This window comes from Bos mutus, chromosome 21 (genome assembly GCF_027580195.1).
Source record: "Bos mutus isolate GX-2022 chromosome 21, NWIPB_WYAK_1.1, whole genome shotgun sequence".
NCBI lineage: Eukaryota > Metazoa > Chordata > Mammalia > Artiodactyla > Bovidae > Bos > Bos mutus.
In genome coordinates, this window is record NC_091637.1 from 46791341 (window position 1) to 46810638 (window position 19298).

The 19298-nt window shown below is 36.4% G+C and overlaps 1 protein-coding gene across 5 annotated transcripts in view; it reads left to right on the top strand.

Annotated features, from left to right (window-relative positions):
* The window catches only part of MIPOL1 (mirror-image polydactyly 1), a 360714-nt gene that overhangs the window by 275237 nt on the left and 66179 nt on the right, over positions 1-19298 (top strand). For all 5 annotated transcript variants that reach the window (XM_070358754.1, XM_070358755.1, XM_070358757.1 and 2 more), the window contains one exon: positions 14250-14480. In XM_070358754.1, the coding sequence (XP_070214855.1) occupies positions 14250-14480 (231 nt within the window). The remainder of the gene's footprint in view (positions 1-14249; positions 14481-19298) is intronic.

Below are 19298 nucleotides of genomic sequence, written 5' to 3' on the forward strand. Positions count from 1 at the left end.
GTATGTGAGTCTGTGTAGTATGCACATACCTAGTCGTGTCCGACTCTTTGTGACCATGCCCACCAGGTCCTCTGTCCATGGAATTTCCCAGACAGAAATACTGGAGTGGGTTGCCATTTCCTACTCCAGGGAATCTTCCCAACCCAGGGATAGAACCCACATCTTTTGTGTCTCCTGCATTCCCAGGCATATTCTTTACCACTGCGCCACCTGGGAAGCCCTGTATATGAATAACATTTCTCTACAGTTACCATAGCCAAAATCATCAGCAAAATTATGAAAAAAGATATTTTCTTATAACTCTATTCATTATAAAGGGAACTGTTTTAAATTTCACAAGCTAGCATTTGTTGATTATGCTATATTATGGTAAAATTGATTTCAATATTAAAGATATAAAAGAAAGTAAGGGAGACAAAATGATTACCCACCAGAAGAATTGTGTTACAGCCCTCCTTCCTTTTCTATGCATCTGCCTTATAATCCCTCATCTAGGATGCAAGGCCATTAAGATGCAAGAAAATGCAGAATGATTCAGATTAGAAGCAGGCCTTAAGCAACATTCAATAGTCAATTTGCAAATATTAAGCAGTTCTTCCAGGCACTAAAGATAAAGGTAGTGAGCAAAATCTCTGTATGATCAGACATTTTTATCTGCTTTGGTTACTATTATATCCTCAAGCTTTTAATGTATACTCGGTACTCTATATGTTTAGTTGCTCAATAAATATTTATTAAATGAATGACTCCTTTCAGACATTATTTCATTACAAGCAAATATTCACTCATCCACCAGAGGGGAGTCCAGTAGCACTGTATCTGGTATTCCAGGAAAACTGCTGAAATCCACAGTGGTAACCATAGTAGATGAGAGTCAAGGTGAAATCCCCCTCCGGAGGAGAGTAATTCGTTGAAGCTATTTTTGCTTGCTTTTCTTTCTTTCATTTTCTTTTTAAATCTTAGGCTTTTTCTTATTGTTAGTGTTCACAAAGCAATCAACCTGGAAGCCACATTGGTTAACTATAGACCAGTACATATCCATAACTTGAATTCTGCAGGGCACACACCAATCACAGAGATTCGAGTCAGCCATTAAAACATTAAAAAAAAAAATTAAGAACCACATGAAGCAGGCCGTCAGTTCCACAAATATTTATTAAATCCTTTTCTGGGCACTAGAGATCAAATGGTGGGGAAAAAAATTGCTTCACAACTATCCAGTTGAAAGGTCAGAGTACTATAGGAGCACATGAGAGGATCAGCTAATCTGGACAACAGGTCAGATTTCTTAGAGAAACTCATATCCATGCTGAGATCTGAAGGATGAGTAGGGGCTAGATAAGTAACAGAGAATAAGGTCAGTGTTCTGGGAGATATGAAAGTTGTTCATTCTGGCCTGGAGTATAGAGATTAAATAGGTGAATAATGAGAAATGAGCTAGAAAGAGAGGCATGAGGAGCTTTGTAAATGATGCTTAAGGAATTTGGACTTTACCCTCGGAGCAGTGAGGAGTCATTGAAGAGTTTTAATCCATGTAGTCGTACATTCACATTTGTGCTTTAGAAAACTCACTCAAGGCAAAGAACAAGTGAAGACTGCTGCAGTAATCCACTAAAGAAAATAATGGCAGACACGCTAAATTATGATAATGGTAATGGGGCTAGAAAGAAATACTGGAAAGATACAAGGGACATTTAAGTTTAAGTCAAAAGGATTGATTAGATTGTGTGTGAGAAATAGATGTCAAGGATGATGCATAGGTTTTGAGCATGAGCACTGAGTAGAAGCAGTACCCAGTGAGAGGAGAGGGAAAGAAAGGGCTGATTTGTAGAGGAATAGAAAATGAGATCATGAGTTTAGTTTTTAGATATACTGAGTTGTAGATATTTGTAGGATGGCCAAGTGAAGATGTCTGCTAGGTGGTTGTGTAGATCTGCTGCTCAGGATAGAAATCTGAGTTGGAGAGAAAGACTTCTGAGTTAGGAGTCATTAGCAAAATAAATGATTGAGTGACACCATGGGACTGAGCTAAAATCAAGGGAGAGTGACTAGAAGTGAGAAGACACCAACAGTTAAAAGTTGGGTAAAGAAAAAGAAGCTCCCAGAGGAGATTAAGAAGTGTCAAGAAATACTTTTGATGAAGCAGAAGAGCCGAAGTATATTTTTATAGAAAGCATTTTCAGAAAGACTTGGCTTCTATTAGATAATAAAACATAGAGATTGAAAAATGAGCAATGACATCGTTGGAGCAGTTGTGGATAGAGCAGATAGCAGAGCCTTGAATAGAATTTGAGGTGAAGATAGGAAGCACAGACAGTTTGATTCTAAATGAGATGATCCCAAAGTAAGTCCAAGAAAAATCTCATCTTTTAGACCAGACTAGCATACCTTTGAACTTAGTCAAAATCTCTGGTAGAAAACAGAACGAAACAAAAAACTTCATAAATGGAATATCTGGCCCAAGGAAATAAATAAAATGTGAGTTCTAGAACTTTATTTCCCAGATTTGAAAAGAAAGTGGAGTCACTCAGTTGTGTCTGACTCTTTGCTACCACATGGACTGTAGCCTACGAGGCTCCTCCATCCGTGGGATTTTCCAGGCAAGAATACAGGAGTGGATTGCCATTCCTTCTCCAGAGGATCTTCCCAACCCAGAAATTGAACCTGGGTTTCCCACGTTGCAGGCAGACGCTTTACTGTCTGAGCCACCAGGGAAGCCTCAATATAATTCCATGCCCTTGAAATTGCACTCAGAGAAGAAGCAAGGTGCATCTGAACAGTTAGAGGCTGTTTGTCATATAAGGTAATGAACAGACACAAAACACACCCTACCCAGACTAGAGCAATTGTTTTAAAAGGTAAATCTTGTTCCCCTCTCTTTAAAATCCTTCAGGAGTTTCTCATTTGCCTTAGGAAAAGAAGCAAAATCCTCCTCATGTTCTGAAAAGGCCCTCTGTGATCTAGTCCCAACCACTTGTTCAGTGATACAAACACTGGTTGTAGCTGGGCTTCATTGAGCTCATCAGCCATCCTTATTATATATATAAAGTACAGATAAATAGATAAATATATAATATATCCTTATGTAATAAGAGAAGGAAATGGCAACCCACTCCAGTATTCTTGCCTGGAGAATTTCATGGTCAGAGGAACCTGGTGGGCTACAGTCCATGAGATTGCAGAGTCGGACATGACTGAGCAGCTAACACTTACTTACTTGCTTACTTACTTACTATGTAATAAGAGCATTGTGTTATTATGAAGCCTTGGTATATGCTCTTACCTGTGCCTGAAATGTTTCCATCACCTCTCTTCTAGTTAGTGCTACTCTTACCTTTAAATTTCAACTCAAATGTCACATTCCTTCCTTGATAGCACTTGCAATCATTTGAAATGTGTGTTTAGTCACTATTCTAGCTCTAGCAAAGTGCCCCAGCACACACTAGTCATTCATTTACGTGAGGAGGGGAAGCAGGGCCTGACATGTCACCATGCAGCCGCCCAATTCCAAGTAAAGCAAAGCACATGCTTCCAGTCTGTGTGTACTGACTGAACCCTACTCAACAACTCAATTAAACAAACAACGGTACAGCAACAGCTGTGTATCAAGCACTGTGCCTTTGTAATGGTCTCATAAAATGAATTTATTTAAACTTCATAGCTGAGATCAGCATCAGTGCTTATCCTAGGCTTTCTATAATGTGAAATAAAACTATATATCTAATAGGACTTAATTTACTTTTCCTAAGGGAGTCATTTAGGATCATTAATAAAATTGAAAAATATTTACCCTATGTAAGAACAGTTGGTCTGCTGTTTTTACATTTTTAGTAGAATGATTTATTCATGCAGATGGTATGGAGCATAGCTTTTCAATAGTTGAACATAATTCTCAGCCATTTGCTAAGAAATAGGCTAGTAAGAGTGTGGCCAGGCTCCTCAAAACCTTTTGTTTAGAACTGACCCTTATGTGGGTGATGCTCTTCCTTTGTGACAGTTCGTAGATAGAGTGCCCCATCTCAGTAGAAGGAGGATGACAAATTATGATCGTTGACATTTAATTAGGCCTCAGCACTGTGAGATCACTCTTGTCTAAAGCTGACTGACACCAATCTTCTACATTATGCAGGGATTTCTTCTACACCATTTCTAATAGCTTAGTTATCTAGTGTCTACATAAATATGATATCTGATCACAGGTAGGGCTTATCTTACCTGATAAGGTGCTTCGATTTATAACTTAGACATGGCTGAATTCAGGTGTGGTTAGGTCTGATTTGGATATTAGGCCATGGCTGGCCATGCTTGCCTTTTTTTAATTCCTTTCTCGTGTCACTTTGGATTCCTACTAAAATATGGTTAAATATGAGAAGCTCTAGTCCATCCATGTTGCTGTGAAGATTTTCTCTCAGTCTGTGGATTGTCTTTTCATTCTCTTAACCGTGTGTCTTGCAGCATACAAGTTTTTAATTTTAATAAGGTTTTATATCTATTTTTTTTCATGGATTATGTCTTTGGTGTTGTATCTAAAAGCTCATTGGTAAACCTAAGATCTTATATGTTTTCTCTTATGTTATCTTCTAGATATATATTGTTTTGCATTTTGCTTCAGGCCTGTAAAACATTTTTAGTTACTTTTTGTGAAAGGTGTCAATTCTCTGTCTAGATTCTTTTCTTGTCTGAATGTTCATTTGTTCCAGCACTTTGAGAAAAGGCTATTCCTTGTCCGTGGAAGTGCCTTTCCTCTTTTGTCAAGATCAGTTGGCCACATTTGTATGAATCTATTTCAAGACTTTCTGTTCTCTTCCACTGATCTGTTTGTCTCTTCTTTTGCCAGCATAATGCTGTCTTGATTGCTGTGGCTTTAAGTCCTAAAGTTGGGTAATGTCATTCTTCTGACTATTCTTCAGTATTGAGTTGGTGGTCCTAAATCTTTTGCCTCACCATGTAAACTTTAGAATCAGTTTGTCAATATATAAAATAATGTTCTGGTCCTTTGATTGGAATTTCTTTGAATCTATAGGACAAGTTAGGAAGAATTGACATTTAACGAACGGTATTGCGTCTTTTTAATCATATACATGGAATATCTCTCCATTTATTTAGGTCTTTGATTTCTTTTATTCCAGTTTTCTTCCTGTTGGATTTATATCTAAATATTTCATTTGAGGGAGTGGTAATATAAGTGGTAGTATGTTTTCATTTTAAATTGGAACTGTTCACTGCTGCAAGATAGGCAAGCAATCAACTTTATATTAACCTTCGATCCTGCAGCCTAGTTATAGTCACTTATTAGTTCCAGGAGTTTTGTTGTTTTGTTTCTGTTGAGTCTTTGAGATTTTCTACATAGACAATCATGTCATCTGTGAACAAAGAGAGTTTTATTTCTTCCTTCTTAACCTGTATACATTTTATTTTCTTGTCTAACTGCATTAGCTACAACTTCCAGTACTGTGTTGAACAGAAGAGGTAAGGAGAAATATGTTTGCTTTTGCTGTGATCTTTGGGAGAAAGTATCTAATTTCTTACCACTAAGTATGATGTTAGCTTTAGAGTTTTTTTGGCAGATTTCTGTATCAAGTTAAGTAATTTCTTCTCCCTCTAGTTAGCTGAGACTTTTTATTATGAATGGATCTTAGATTTTGCCATTGCTTCTTCTGCATTTATTGATATAATCAAATGATTTTTTTTCTTAGATTGTTTTATGATGGATGACAATAATCAACTTTTTAATGTTTTATACCTAGAATAAATCTTACGTGTTGGAGTGCATAATTCTTTGTGTACTGTGTTGGGGTTGATTTACTAATATTTTGCTGAAGATTGTTGCATCTATATACATGGGAGATAATATTCTGTAGGGGTTTTTTTCTCATGATATCTTTATCTGATTTTGGTTTTGGGATAATCCCAGGACTCATAGATTGAGTTTGGAAATATTTCTTCTGTTTCTGCTTTCTGGAAGAGATTATGAAGAGCTAACTGATATCAAAAGAAAAAGAATTGGTATCACTTCTTCCTTAAATGTTTAATTAATTCATCTGGGCCTTGTGCTTTCTTTTTTGGTATATCATTGACTGTTAATTCATTTAATAGCTAAAGACTTATTCAAACTGTCTATTTCTCCTTGTATGAGTTTTGTTAGTTTGTATCTTACAAGGAATTTGGTCCATTTTATCTGTTATTAAATTTGTGGACATAGAGTTGTTCATAATGTTACTTTTAACGTGCCTGGGATCAGTGAGGACCTCTCTTTCATTTTGCTATTAGTAATTTTTATCTTCTTTTTCTTGGTTAGCCTGGCTAGAGGTTTATTGATTTTATTAATTGCGATAGGCCAAAAATGCCTCTTCTCAAAGATATCCACATTAAATCACTGGAACCTTTAAGTGTTACCCTATGTGGCAAGGAGATACAAGAAAGTTCCAAACACTTGGGAACTAAACAACACATTTCTAAATAATCAAAAGTCAAAGGAGAATTGTCAAGGGAAATTAGAATATATATATGTATGTATATATGTGTGTATATATATGTATACACACACATGTGGAAGTGAATGAAAATAAAACTGCAACATAGCAAAATTTCTGAGACACAGCTAAGGCAATGCTGAGAGGGAAATTTTTATCACTAAATTCATACCTTAGGGAAATTTGAAATGTATCAAATTAACAATCCAAGGTCCTACCTCAAGAATATGGAAAAAGAACATTAAAATAAATACAAACCAAGCAGAAGGAGGAAATATTAAAAATAGGAACAGAAAGAAGCACATAAGAGCAGAGAGAAGACACATGATGATATCAGGAATGACAGGATATCACTATGGACTTTCCAGAAATAAAAACAATAAGAGATTACTATGAACAGCTCTCAGTTCAGTTCAGTTCAATCATTCAGTCGTGTCCGATTCTTTGCGACCCCATGAATCGCAGCACGCCAGGCCTCCCTGTCCATCACCATCTCCCGGAGTTCACTCAAACTCATGTCCGTTGAGTCGGTGACGCCATCCAGCCATCTCATCCTCTGTTGTCCCCTTCTCCTCCTGCCCCCAATCCCTCCCAGCATCAGAGTCTTTTCCAATCAGTCAACTCTTCACATGAGGTGGCCAAAGTACTGGAGTCTCAGCTTTAGCATCATTCCTTCCAAAGAACACCCAGGGCTGATCTCCTTCAGGATGGACTGGTTAGATCTCCTTGCAGTCCAAGGGACTCTCAAGAGTCTTCTCCAACACCACAGTTCAAAAGCATCAATTCTTCAGTGCTCAGCTTTCTTCACAGTTCAACTCTCACATCCATACATGACCACTGGAAAAACCAGAGCCTTGACTAAATGGACCTTTGTTGGCAAAGTAATGTCTCTGCTTTTCAATATGCTGTCTAGGTTGGTCGTAACTTTTCTTCCAAGGAGTAAATGTCTTTTAATTTCATGGCTGCAATCACCATCTGCAGTGATTTTGGAGCCCCAAAAGATAAAGTCTGACACTGTTTCCCCATCTATTTCCCATGAAGTGATGGGACCAGATGCCATGATCTTCGTTTTCTGAATGTTGAGCTATAAGCCAAATTTTTCACTTTCCTCTTTCACTTTCATCAAGAGGCTCTTTAATTCCTCTTCACTTTCTGCCATAAGGGTGGTGTCATCTGCATATCTGAGGTTATTGATATTTCTCCCAGCAATTTGATTCCAGCTTGTGCTTCTTCCAGCCCAGCATTTCTCATAATGTACTCTGTATAGAAGTTAAATAAGCAGGGTGACATATGTATACAGCCTTGACGTACTTCTTTTCCTATTTGGAACCAGTCTGTTGTTCCATGTCCAGTTCTAACTGTTGCTTCCTGACCTGCATACAGATTTCTCAAGAGGCAGGTCAGGTGGTCTGGTATTCTCATCTCTTTCAGAATTTTCCACAGTTTATTGTGATCCACACAGTCAAAGGCTTTGGCATAGTCAATAAAGCAGAAATAGATGTTTTTCTGGAACTCTCTTGCTTTTTCGATGATCCAGCAGATGTTGGCAATTTGATCTCTGGTCCCTCTGCCTTTTCTAAAACCAGCTTGAACATCTGGAAGTTCACGGTTCACATATTGCTCAAACCTGGCTGGGAGAATTTTGAGCATTACTTTACTAATGTGTGAGATGAGGGCAATTGTGCGGCAGTTTACATACATAAAAATGGAAACTTAGAAGTGACAGACCATTTCCTCAGAAAAAACTATTATTCCGTTATTGATACATGCAACAACCTGGATGAATTCCTGGGGAACTATGCTGTGTGAAAAGAGAAAATCCCCAAACCTTTCTATTTGTATAACCATCTTGAAATGACATTATACAAATGGTAAACGGATTAGTAGTTATTAGATTTAAGGAGAGGGTGGAGTGGTAAGGAAATAGGGAAAAAGAAGGAATCTTTGTGGTGAAATAACTGTTTTGTATCTTGTCTGTATCCATGTCAACATCTTGGTGGTGCTATTATGCTATAATTTTACAAAATGTTACTGTTGGGAGGAAGGTGGTTAAGGATACCAGGCATCTTCTGTATTATTTCTTGCAACTCCATATGAATGTGTAATTATCTCAAAACAAAAAAGTAACTTTTTAAATATTCCTCAAAAATGGAGTGGAATGGAGTCTGGATGAGGGAATGCAGTGGAGAATGAGGCTTCGCACAAACATAAGCACAAAAGGAAGGGAAGTAAAACTGATATGACTCTTGTAGAACGCTAGAGTCCACTTGTTCAAATGGAGCATTTAAGCAACAATGTTCAATAGATAATTTTTGCCAGCCTCTTACAGAAAAGCCACTGTGCTTGGCCATAGAAGGAAATAAAGAAGAGCAAAAGTATTAAAGTAGAAAAGATAAGACAAGCATAAAGTAGGTATGAAGGATAGTGGAAAGTGATGAAGTTGTGTCTCCTTGGCAGGATATGGGAGAGTGACTTCATGATGGTTGTGACCATTCATCTGGGTCTTAAAGTGTAGTGATCAGGCATTCATAGTAGAGGCAACAGTGTGAGCAGTAATCTATAGTGAAAAGTGTGAGGGTGTTTTTAAAGAATAGTTTATGTTACCATTTGACTAGAATTAAAAATTTTTGATAGCATAGGTAGGATGAAGCCTGAAAAGAAAAGCAGAACAGAGTTCTGGAGCACCTTGAATTGTCAGACTAAACCTTGGGACATCAGCCTAGAATTCTACATCCAGGGAACTTACCCTCCAAAAGTGAAGGAGAAATAAAGACTTTCTTAGACAGACAGAACCTGAGGGAGCTTGTCACCAAAATACCTGCCTTGCAGGAAATGTTAAAAGAAGTTATTCAGAGAAAAGATACTGACAATAAGTTAGCAACTCAGATTAAATTAATTGATGAAATAAACCGGGAAGTAAAAAAGAGGCTCTGTTTCCTCAGAAAATGTAGTTAGGACAGCATAGCTCATACTTCTGCTTTCCATACTGGCTTTGTCTTTATTTATTTTTATTCAGTAAAACAAGCCAAACCTGCCTGTTGTTTTTTTTTTTAATGATTTAATAATGTTATCAGTGAGTGATAAGGTTAGGAAAACTAAGTTACTTCTCCCAATTCATGAAAAATCTGTAGCAACAAGTAGGTTTTTTTAATCATAGTATTTATAAAATATCTAAGTCTTATATGATATCTTATACAAAATAATTAGATATAAATTATTTCTTTAAAATTATATAATGTAAAATTATATAGTGTATAAATAGCTGGTTTCTTCCAGGTGTTGTGCTAGATATTTTCATATAGATAGATTACCTCATTTTTTCTCATATAAACTTAATGAGGTTTTTCTCATTATTTTAGAGTTGAAGATAACAGTCAAAGGGGTACTGTATTTTTCAGACAGAGTGAACAGCAAGACTGAAATTTGAATCTCCTTCTTCAAAATCCAAATCCAGTCTCTTTTTGTTTACCAGATTTGACGTTCTTGACGTATTAGATCGGATAATTCTTTGTCATGGGGATCTGTCCTCTGCAATGTAGGATGTTTAGCAACATCTCTGGCCTCTACTCATTAAATGCTGGTAAAAATATTTTTAAAGGCTCACTTTCTATAGAGACATTCACTAAGAATTACGTAGTTTCAAAACTGAAAGAGTTAATTTAATTTTTTATGTTACTTCATTATCTTCATAATAAATAGGGTTCGTTACCCTCCGGTGTTAATGCCCTGTAAGCCACACTCTTTCTGGGGGTGATTAACAGCTTTTCTGCTGTTGTTTTATCATTTATTCTTACTGCGATTAAAATATTTTCCTATACAATGTCATTTAAGTGCCATTAAATTGTAATGCTGCTGTATGGGAAAAGATGCATCTGAAAAGCAATGCATCTCAATCAACTTGGAACAGAGGTTAAATGTGATAAGACTCTGAAGAAAACTAACCAGTGTGACCCTCTTGTCAATTTAGGGAAGAACTTTCTGAAGAAAAGTGTTAGTGCAGGCTTTCCTGGTGACTCAGATGGTAAAGAATCTGCCTGCAATGCAGGAGACCCGGGTTCCATCCCTGGGTCTGGAAGATCCCCTGGAGAAGGGAATGGCTATCCAATCCAGTGCTCTTGCCTGGAGAATCCCACGGACAGAGGAGCCTGGCGGGATACAGTCCATGGGGCCGCGGAAAAACAGCACTAAAACAAAAACTTACTTCAGTGGTTATAGATTTATACACACTAGGAATATATCCACTCTGCTGCTGCTGCTGCTGCTAAGTCGCTTCAGTCGTGTCCAACTCTGTGCGACCCCATAGACGGCAGCCCACTAGGCTCCTCTGTGCCTGGGATTCTCCAGGCAAGAACACTGGAGTGGGTTGCCATTTCCTTCTCCAACTCTACTTCACCTTTATTCCTCTAAGAAAATTTCCCTAAATTATAAACATTCTGATTTATTGAAGTTTATGAATATATTCTTCCTGTAAAGTTTCCCTATGTAAGTTAATATGTTAGAATTAGAAAGTAAATCACATGATACTGAAAAAAACTGCAAAGTATTGTAAGTTCTAAGAAGGAGAAGAGGTTATATGAGGGAACATATAAATTTAAATGAAGAGACATAAAAGTTTTATCTGAGAAACCAGTACTTATGCTGAGCCCTAGGACCTTAGTCACGCAGAAGTGTGGAGAGAAAGGCATTCCAAACAAATGCTTCAAGCAGGAAAAGCTTGCTGCACCTGAGAAATGGAATGTCTGCTAGAAGGTGGTACGTAGAGAGACCAGGTGACAGAAGGCTTTGTAGCCCATGGCAAGTAGGGGAGGATTCCAGCCCACGTAAAAGGCTGTAATGGGTGTAAAAGCCAGATCCTGGCTCTGCTAGGGGTGAGATTAATTAAATTACTTATGTCTTTGCTTCAGTTTTTTTATTAGTAAAAAAGTAATATTTAATAGGACTTTCCAAGTTGTTGTGAGGTTTAGTTAAAATATGTAGTTCATTATTATCATCAGAGATTTATTCTGAATTCAGCAAGGAACTATTATAGGGTTTTGAGTGACATTATCTAATTCATCTTTTTATGAGATCACTCCAGCTACTACTTCAGTCTGAGAAACCCTTGATGGGGATTTAAAGGTTTCCAAAACACGCTGAATGATGAGTAGCTTTTTGAGCTTGAGAATAAAGGGTCCCAGTCACAGGTCCATCTGAGAGAAAAATTAAAATCTGCTAGTATAAACTTACTCCCCAAAAGGAAAAAATTAAATGATAGAAGACTAATAAATGATGAATGATTAGGGAATTAAATTTGGATAACATTGACTTTAATAATGGTATAATTTTTAAAACTGAGTCATTGATTCTTAATAGTTAATTGTTTATAATATACTAGAGAGTGTTTTAGGTATCATAAAGAAATGCAGAATTCCCAAAATAACCTGACTGACTTTAAGTTTTAAATGAGGAACATATATGTAAGATTAAAATACAAAGGAACTGGATAGGCTAAGATTTTTTTAAATAGGACACAAGAAAACACTGCCATAAGTGGAATAATAATAAACTGGATTTCATTAGCATGAAGAACTTGTATTCATCAAAAGACAACATTAAGAGAATGAAATATCACTGTACCCCTATTAAAATGGCCAGTTTAAAGGACTGGCAGTCCCACTCTAAGGTTGCACATAGAGCAACTGGAACTCCCTTGTGATGGGAGCATACACTGGCGTGACCACTTTGGGAAACTTTGCAGTGTCTGCTAAATCTGGACATACATATACCCTAAGGAGAAATTCTGTTCCAGGTATGAGTGCTTATGTCACTTATATCTCAGTAAACCTGGAAACAAAAACCAAAACAAAGAAGAAGCAAGTACGTAGGTCCATCAAAAGACACGTACAAGAACTTATTCACGGCAGCAACAGTGGGGTGGTGAAATAAGTTGCTGTGTATTTATGTAACAGAAAACTTAATAGAATTTTTTAAAAAAGCGAACTACATGCAACAACAGGATGAATCTCATAAACTTTATGTTAGCTAAAGTAAGTCAGACAAAAAGTTCAAAAACAGGCAATATTAATCTTGATAGAGGTTGAATTAGTGATTACCTTTGGGAAGGGGATCAACGGTAAGGACTGGAGTCTTCTGTATTTGTTCTGTGTTTTGTTCTTTACATTTTGTCAAAGCTGAATGTTTTAGATTTGTGCACAGTATATAATTTAAAGTGTAATTGACATTTAAAAGTAAAGAACATAGACCTTTTAGCGGTTTTGTTTTGTTTTGTTTTTAGTTCCTTTCTTGGATCTTTCAAGTAAACAAAAAGAGTGGATTGAAAGAAATTGGAAGTTGGAAGAATGTAGAAAGTATGAGAGGACAGAGAAAGAATAGGAAAATGAGCAAGAGACAGAAGTCTTTAAGTACATGGATTGGTAGAAAGAAGAATGAAATAAGAGTTAGATACATAAATAAGGAGGTGAAAAAGCACAAAGGAAGGCACTTTGCTCGCACTCCGCCAATCTGGCACCATGCACCATTTCTATTCATACACAGTAATCGATCATTAGACCACAGTGTAGCAGCATTCTCTCTTCCAGATTAAGTTGAATTCTGGAATGATTTCTTTTGGTGTGCTAACTGTCCCTGCCTCAGGTCCATCTTATTTCCTTGTGACACCTTCTCCAAAGTGAGCACCTTGGAGAGGTGTATAGGTTGTGAAATCAAGAAGAAGAAATTTATCATTACTTTAGTTGGAAAAGTTTTAGATAAAGTACTAGGCTAGATATTCAGCCAGAGTTAAAGTTCCCTGACAAGCTTTCTGCAGCTTTAAGGATTAGATTACTTTCTTTCAACATTATCAATCTGTATTATATAGTTGGGTTGTTTTACTTCGAGTCTCCCATCGACATTTCTTTTGTATGCATATACTGAAATGATTTTATTTAATAAAAAAAGAACATCTCCTGTGTGGATTTTAAATTTCCCCTTATTAAATATTTATATTTTCAAAATGTCTTTATTTAATTGAGTGAGGTGCTTGGTGCCATTTCAAAATAACCTCAGGTGGTAGATGTAATGACATATCAAAGATTTGACCTTTAGCATTTTAGGATTCTATTTGTCTGCGTTTTCTTCTGCATTCATTTGGTCTTAATTTATATGCTGTTTCTCTGTATGACTTAATGAGTGGGTGTATTTGGAGTAAGATTCATTAACAAAAAGAAAATATATCTGAATACATATTATTTCTGTGCGGTCTGACTGGTAATCTTAACCTCATTCATATCTCAACTGTGACAAGTAGAAAATGCTGTGTATAAGGCTGATCAGTATTTGTACAAACCTCATTCATTCTCATTAAGTGTTCAGCTGAATTAGACCCTGGATCTACTAAACTGATGCCCATTCTCTTACTTCTCACTTCTTTGCAGTCAGCTTATTACATTCTTTTATTTACCTAGAGATACTTTATTTTCCAATTCTTTGCTATTCCTTTTAAAGAAAATTGAATGTAATATTTACACTGATATAATTAAATTAACATCTTACAGCATCTTTTTGTATGCTTTGGTAGCAAAGATAATCATTTGTCTGGGTAGCTTTCAGCTTAGAAGCAGAGAAATGGATAATTATCAAGTATAATATTATGATATAAAAATTACTTTATCCATTTAAGTATGCCTTTATTGATTTTTAGAAATGGATCTTTCTAACTGGAGCTTTTTGTTTAATAGATTATTGGTCTGTAAGCCTACATATTTATGTTTAAATTTTTTTATTTTTATATTTTCTCAGTTTACACAAATCTTTATCCCAAGAAGAAAATCTGAAGGATCAGTTTAATCTTACACTTAGTACCTATGAAGAAGCTTTAAAAAATAGAGAGAATATTGTTTCCATCACTCAACAACAAAATGAGGAACTGGCTACCCAACTGCAGCAAGCTCTGACAGATCGAGCAAACATGGAATTAGAGCTTCAGCATGCTGTAGAGGCCTCCCGAACGGCCAATGATAAAGTTCAGAAGTAAGTAAAATGATCTTGTATTATTTCAAAAGTACGAAACAAAATGAGGCAAAAGCACTTTGTTTTGGCAACTAAGTAATATGTATTCATGCTATTAATAGTTTCAGACAGAAGTGGATTGAGCCAAATGCACGTGTTTAGACTACGTGTTGTATTTAAATTTGGGGTCAAAAAGTCATTTATTTGGGAATCGTGGTTACTGTTTAGGGCAAACAACTTTTATTTTTGTTTGTGTTTAACTTTTTTTAACTTAGTAATTGATCTTTGTGAGTTCATGGAGGCCATACGATAAAAATCATTTCATAGGTACTGCATGAAGTTACTAGCAAAGGGAAGAGATGGGCAAGTTACTAATTTTATTCATTTAGCATCAAAGTAATCCTGCCTGAGCTGAAATTTTCTATGATCTTGCAGTTTGAGACCTCTAGGTACATAGAATCCAGTACAGTGAAATTCGTTTTCTTGTGTTGTTCCTCTGAAGAATTCAACACAGCTTTCATAGTGCATGATATTTATTTTAAATAATCTTTGCATTTTTATTCAGATTTAAATAAAGCTGCATAATCAGTCTTTAATGATAGCTAGCAAAATGATAACAAATAACTTACCATATAATGAAATCGCTTGTTAATTGATGAGACTTGAACACTGTAGCAGAATTTTCTTAGGCAGCTTTAAAGTAATAGAACTTTGTCATTTTAACAGAGCCTTTTTTTTATGTATTGCGAACAGCATTGCATCATTTACACACCTAATCGCATTCAATTCTAAGACACTAAATTCTAAGACAAAGAGTTCTAAAACATACCTTTTTCCTTAGCAGTTTTTTTCATTTTTACAGTATGAAGTGTAAGTGCTAACTTCAAGATTTCTTACTTCTCACTACTTCTTATTTGAAAATAGGTCTCAAACATTTCCCTCACACTCCTGAAATTATATCTTATATCTTGATTCATAGCCCAAGGTCAGGTACATATGCAGTCAAGACTTTTTTAAAACAGATTAGGAATTTTGCATATTAATCTTTAAAGCAATGTCTTCTACCTTGAAACTTATGATTTATAATATTATATTTTTATAGGTTTAAAGATTAAGTTTATATTTGACCAGCAACTGTCTATAATTATTCACAATGAAATATTAATGTTCTAAGAACACCAAGATAGATATTTAGGTCTATCTCATTTCATTGTCAATTACAAATCAGTAACTTTTGACAGTCAAGATCTATTTTGGATCAACTTGCTTAAAAGCTACAAATACTTTAAATTTCAAAGTTTTCTTTACATGCAATCCTTCAATTTCTTTACATAACTAAAATCCCCTAAAATTGTGTTTCCCAAAGAGTATTAGATTTCTAAAATATTTGGAAATGTTGTCAGCTTTCATTTTTAAATCTCATCAGCTATCTTATTATTTTGTAAAGAGGTGGATGAAACTAGAGCCGATTATACAGAGTGAAGTAAGCCAGAAAGAAAAACACCAATACAGTATAGTAACGCATATATATGGAATTTAGAAAGATGGTAACGATAACCCTGTATGTGAGACAGCAAAAGAGACACAGATGTACAGAACAGTCTTTTGGACTCTGTGGGGGGGGGGGTGGGGATGATTTGGGAGAATGGCACCGAAACATGTATAATATCATATAAGAAACGAATCGCCAGTCCAGGTTTGATGCAGGATACAGGAAGCTTGGGGCTGGTGCACTGGAATGACCCAGAGGGATGGTATGGGGAGGGAGGTGGGAAGGGGGTTCAGGATTGGGAACATGTGTACACCCGTGGCAGATTCATGTTGATGTATGGCAAAACCAAAACCAATACAATATTGTAAAGTAATTAGCCTCTAATTAAAATAAATAAATTTAAATTTAAAAAAATACAGTAAAAAAAAAAAAGAAATAACTTTGTACCCCAAGAAGTAGAAATAACATTTTCTCTTATAATGCTTAACCTTTTGAAAAACTAGTGATATTGCCCTTATTTTTCACATTTAACAACAGACAAATCAAGACTTGGAAATGGCACCAATCATGGACAGGGTTTAAGTGCAAAAATTATGTCAGTTACCAGAGTTAAATGTTAAATTTTAATTTAAATGTTAAATCTTTTATTCTGATTTCTAGCAATCAGACCTAGAGGAAGTATTATCAGGCTTTCCTTTTCATATTATATACACTGTCTTTCATCTCTAGTTGCCCTCAAGTGTGCAGTGTATCTTCATCACATTATGGTGGGCATCAGCCTATTTTATTGGATATAAGATGATAACTTTCCAGGAAGCCAATTTGTAAGATGTTATTAGATGGTATTAGTATCCTCTATATAATCTGAATTACTGTTACTAGCAATTATTTTTGAAGGTCCTTTGTAAATATATCAGTATTCGAGGCAATAATCAAAATTTAAACTAAAAATGTTCACATTTTCCCTTTCCCTTCATAACTAAATTTCTTAAATAGCTGATCTGTATTCACTCTAATTTTTCAATTCCCATTAGCTCGTCTACTACTCAATACACTATGGTTAGCTCTTATACCAAAATTGTTCTTCTTAAGATCACCAGTAATTTCCGAAATATTAAATTCACCAGCTCATTCCTAACTATTATAAAACTAGTATATGATCATGGTAAAATAAGTAAAAATGCTCATACGTCTTCAACATGTTAATTTAAAATCTCAGGCTCTGGATTCAGAATGTATAGGTATGTGAACTAGGACATTTTATTTTAAAACATTATGCTGATGTGGACAATAAAATGTGGATAGTAATAGTCCTACCTCATAATGTTGTAAGAATTAGATGAGGTAATACATGTGATGCTTTTAAAACAATGTGTATTGCATAGTCCCTCCTCTTGTCATTTCACTCACACTGCGCTGTCTCACTCTTCAGAAGGGCACTACCTTTTCAGGGCTAAATGCCTTTATATATGTTGGCCTCTCTCCTTGGAGCCTTTGGCCCTTTTCCTCCATGAGAACTGTATTCGTCCTATGAGACTCGCTGCAGTGTAGAAGATAGTCAAGATTTGTAGTCAAATCAGACAGACCTGTGTTTGAGTCCCTGCTTTTCTACTTATTTCCTGTCAGATTTGGGGCAGATTACTTAACCCCTGAAGCAAAATTTTTTCAGTGAAAAAATTTGGACAGTTACACTGACTTCACAGGGAGAGTTTATGTGAAGAATAAACTGGATAGTATGTAAAATTGCCTAGTTTGTAATCAGTTACTGTAGCATTCTGCAAATTATATCGTTAGTATCACCACATTTATCAAACCCATCAACTGCCTTTTCTCTACCAAGTCTTCTCCAACATCCTAGAAAATTAAATCACAGTCTTCTGTGTCATAGATATTTTTGGTGAAAAATTACTGCTCTGAAAATAAAGCCCTCCCATTCTGTATTTCCTGTCTCCATCATAGTCCTCAAAAGTGTCAGCCCTTTCCTTCTTCCCTCACTCTTTCTTGTCATTCACGTTCACGTTGCCATCAGTCTCTGTTGTCTACTGCCTAAGTGTCTTCTGATTCCCACCACTCTTCCCTTGTTAATGTCATTAATTCAGGCCCTCATCATCCCTCATGGCTGTTGAAATAATTATTCCTCTAGACTATTGAAATAATCTTAGAACTAGTTTACCTGCCTGTAGCTCTCTCAAAATTTGTCTTCCTTACCGCCACCAGAGTTAATTTTTCTAAAACACTAATCAGGTTATATTATTTCCCTATTTTAAATCTTTCAGGGACTCTTCAACCCCTGCAAGTTAAAGTTTAAACAACTTAGCATGTTATGCTGCTGCTGCTGCTAAGTCGCTCCAGTCATGTCTGACTCTGTGCGACCCCATAGACGGCAGCCCACCAGGCTCCGCCGTCCCTGGAATTCTCCAGACAAGAACACTGGATTGGGTTGCCATTTCCTTCTCCAATGCATGAAAGTGAAAAGTGAAAATGAAGTTGCTCAGTCATGTCCGACTCTAGCGACCCCATGGACTGCAGCCTACCAGGCTCCTCCATCCATGGGATTTTCCAGGCAAGAGTACTGGAGTGGGGTGCCGGAGGCCTATCACTGGGCTTCTCCCATTGTTTTAGTATCATCTTCCCCCATGATGCCCTACCACAGTATCTCTGCTCATGCCATTTCATCTTCTTAGAAAATATTCCTCCCTTTTAGTGCCTTGCCAGATTTTTGTATTCCTTAAATTCTGATCTAAATGTTACCCCTATGATGCTTCTTTATATTTCCATTCTTTAATGCTTTCATAATACTCAGTCCATACCCTTATTAGAAGTCTCAATCAGCTAGGTGTTAAAATTGCTTTGTATATCTGTATCCTATCTACTCTGATCCCTGCAAAATTAGTCATCATGGAGCTTTTCCAAGCCATAGATGGTGTTCTGTTCATCTTTGTATCCCCATTGCTTCCAAGTACTTGGCACAGATGCCAGCTGTTAAGTGGGTACTCTATAAATGCTTATGAACATACAGACTACTGCTGCTGCTGCTAAGTCGCTTCAGTCATGTCTGACTCTGTGCAACCCCATAGACAGCAGCCCACCAGGCTCCCCTGTCCCTGGGATTCTCCAGACAAGAACACTGGAGTGGGTTGCCATTTCCTTCTCCAATGCATGAAAGTGAAGAGTGAAAGTGAAGTCACTCAGTTGCGTCCAACTTGTAGCGACCCCATGGACTGCAGCCTACCAGGCTCCTCCATCCATGGGATTTTCTAGGCAAGAGTACTGGAGTGGCTTGCCAGACTAGAACAATTTAATAGTTTGATATAATGACAGAAAAGGGTTTCCCTGGTGGCATAGTA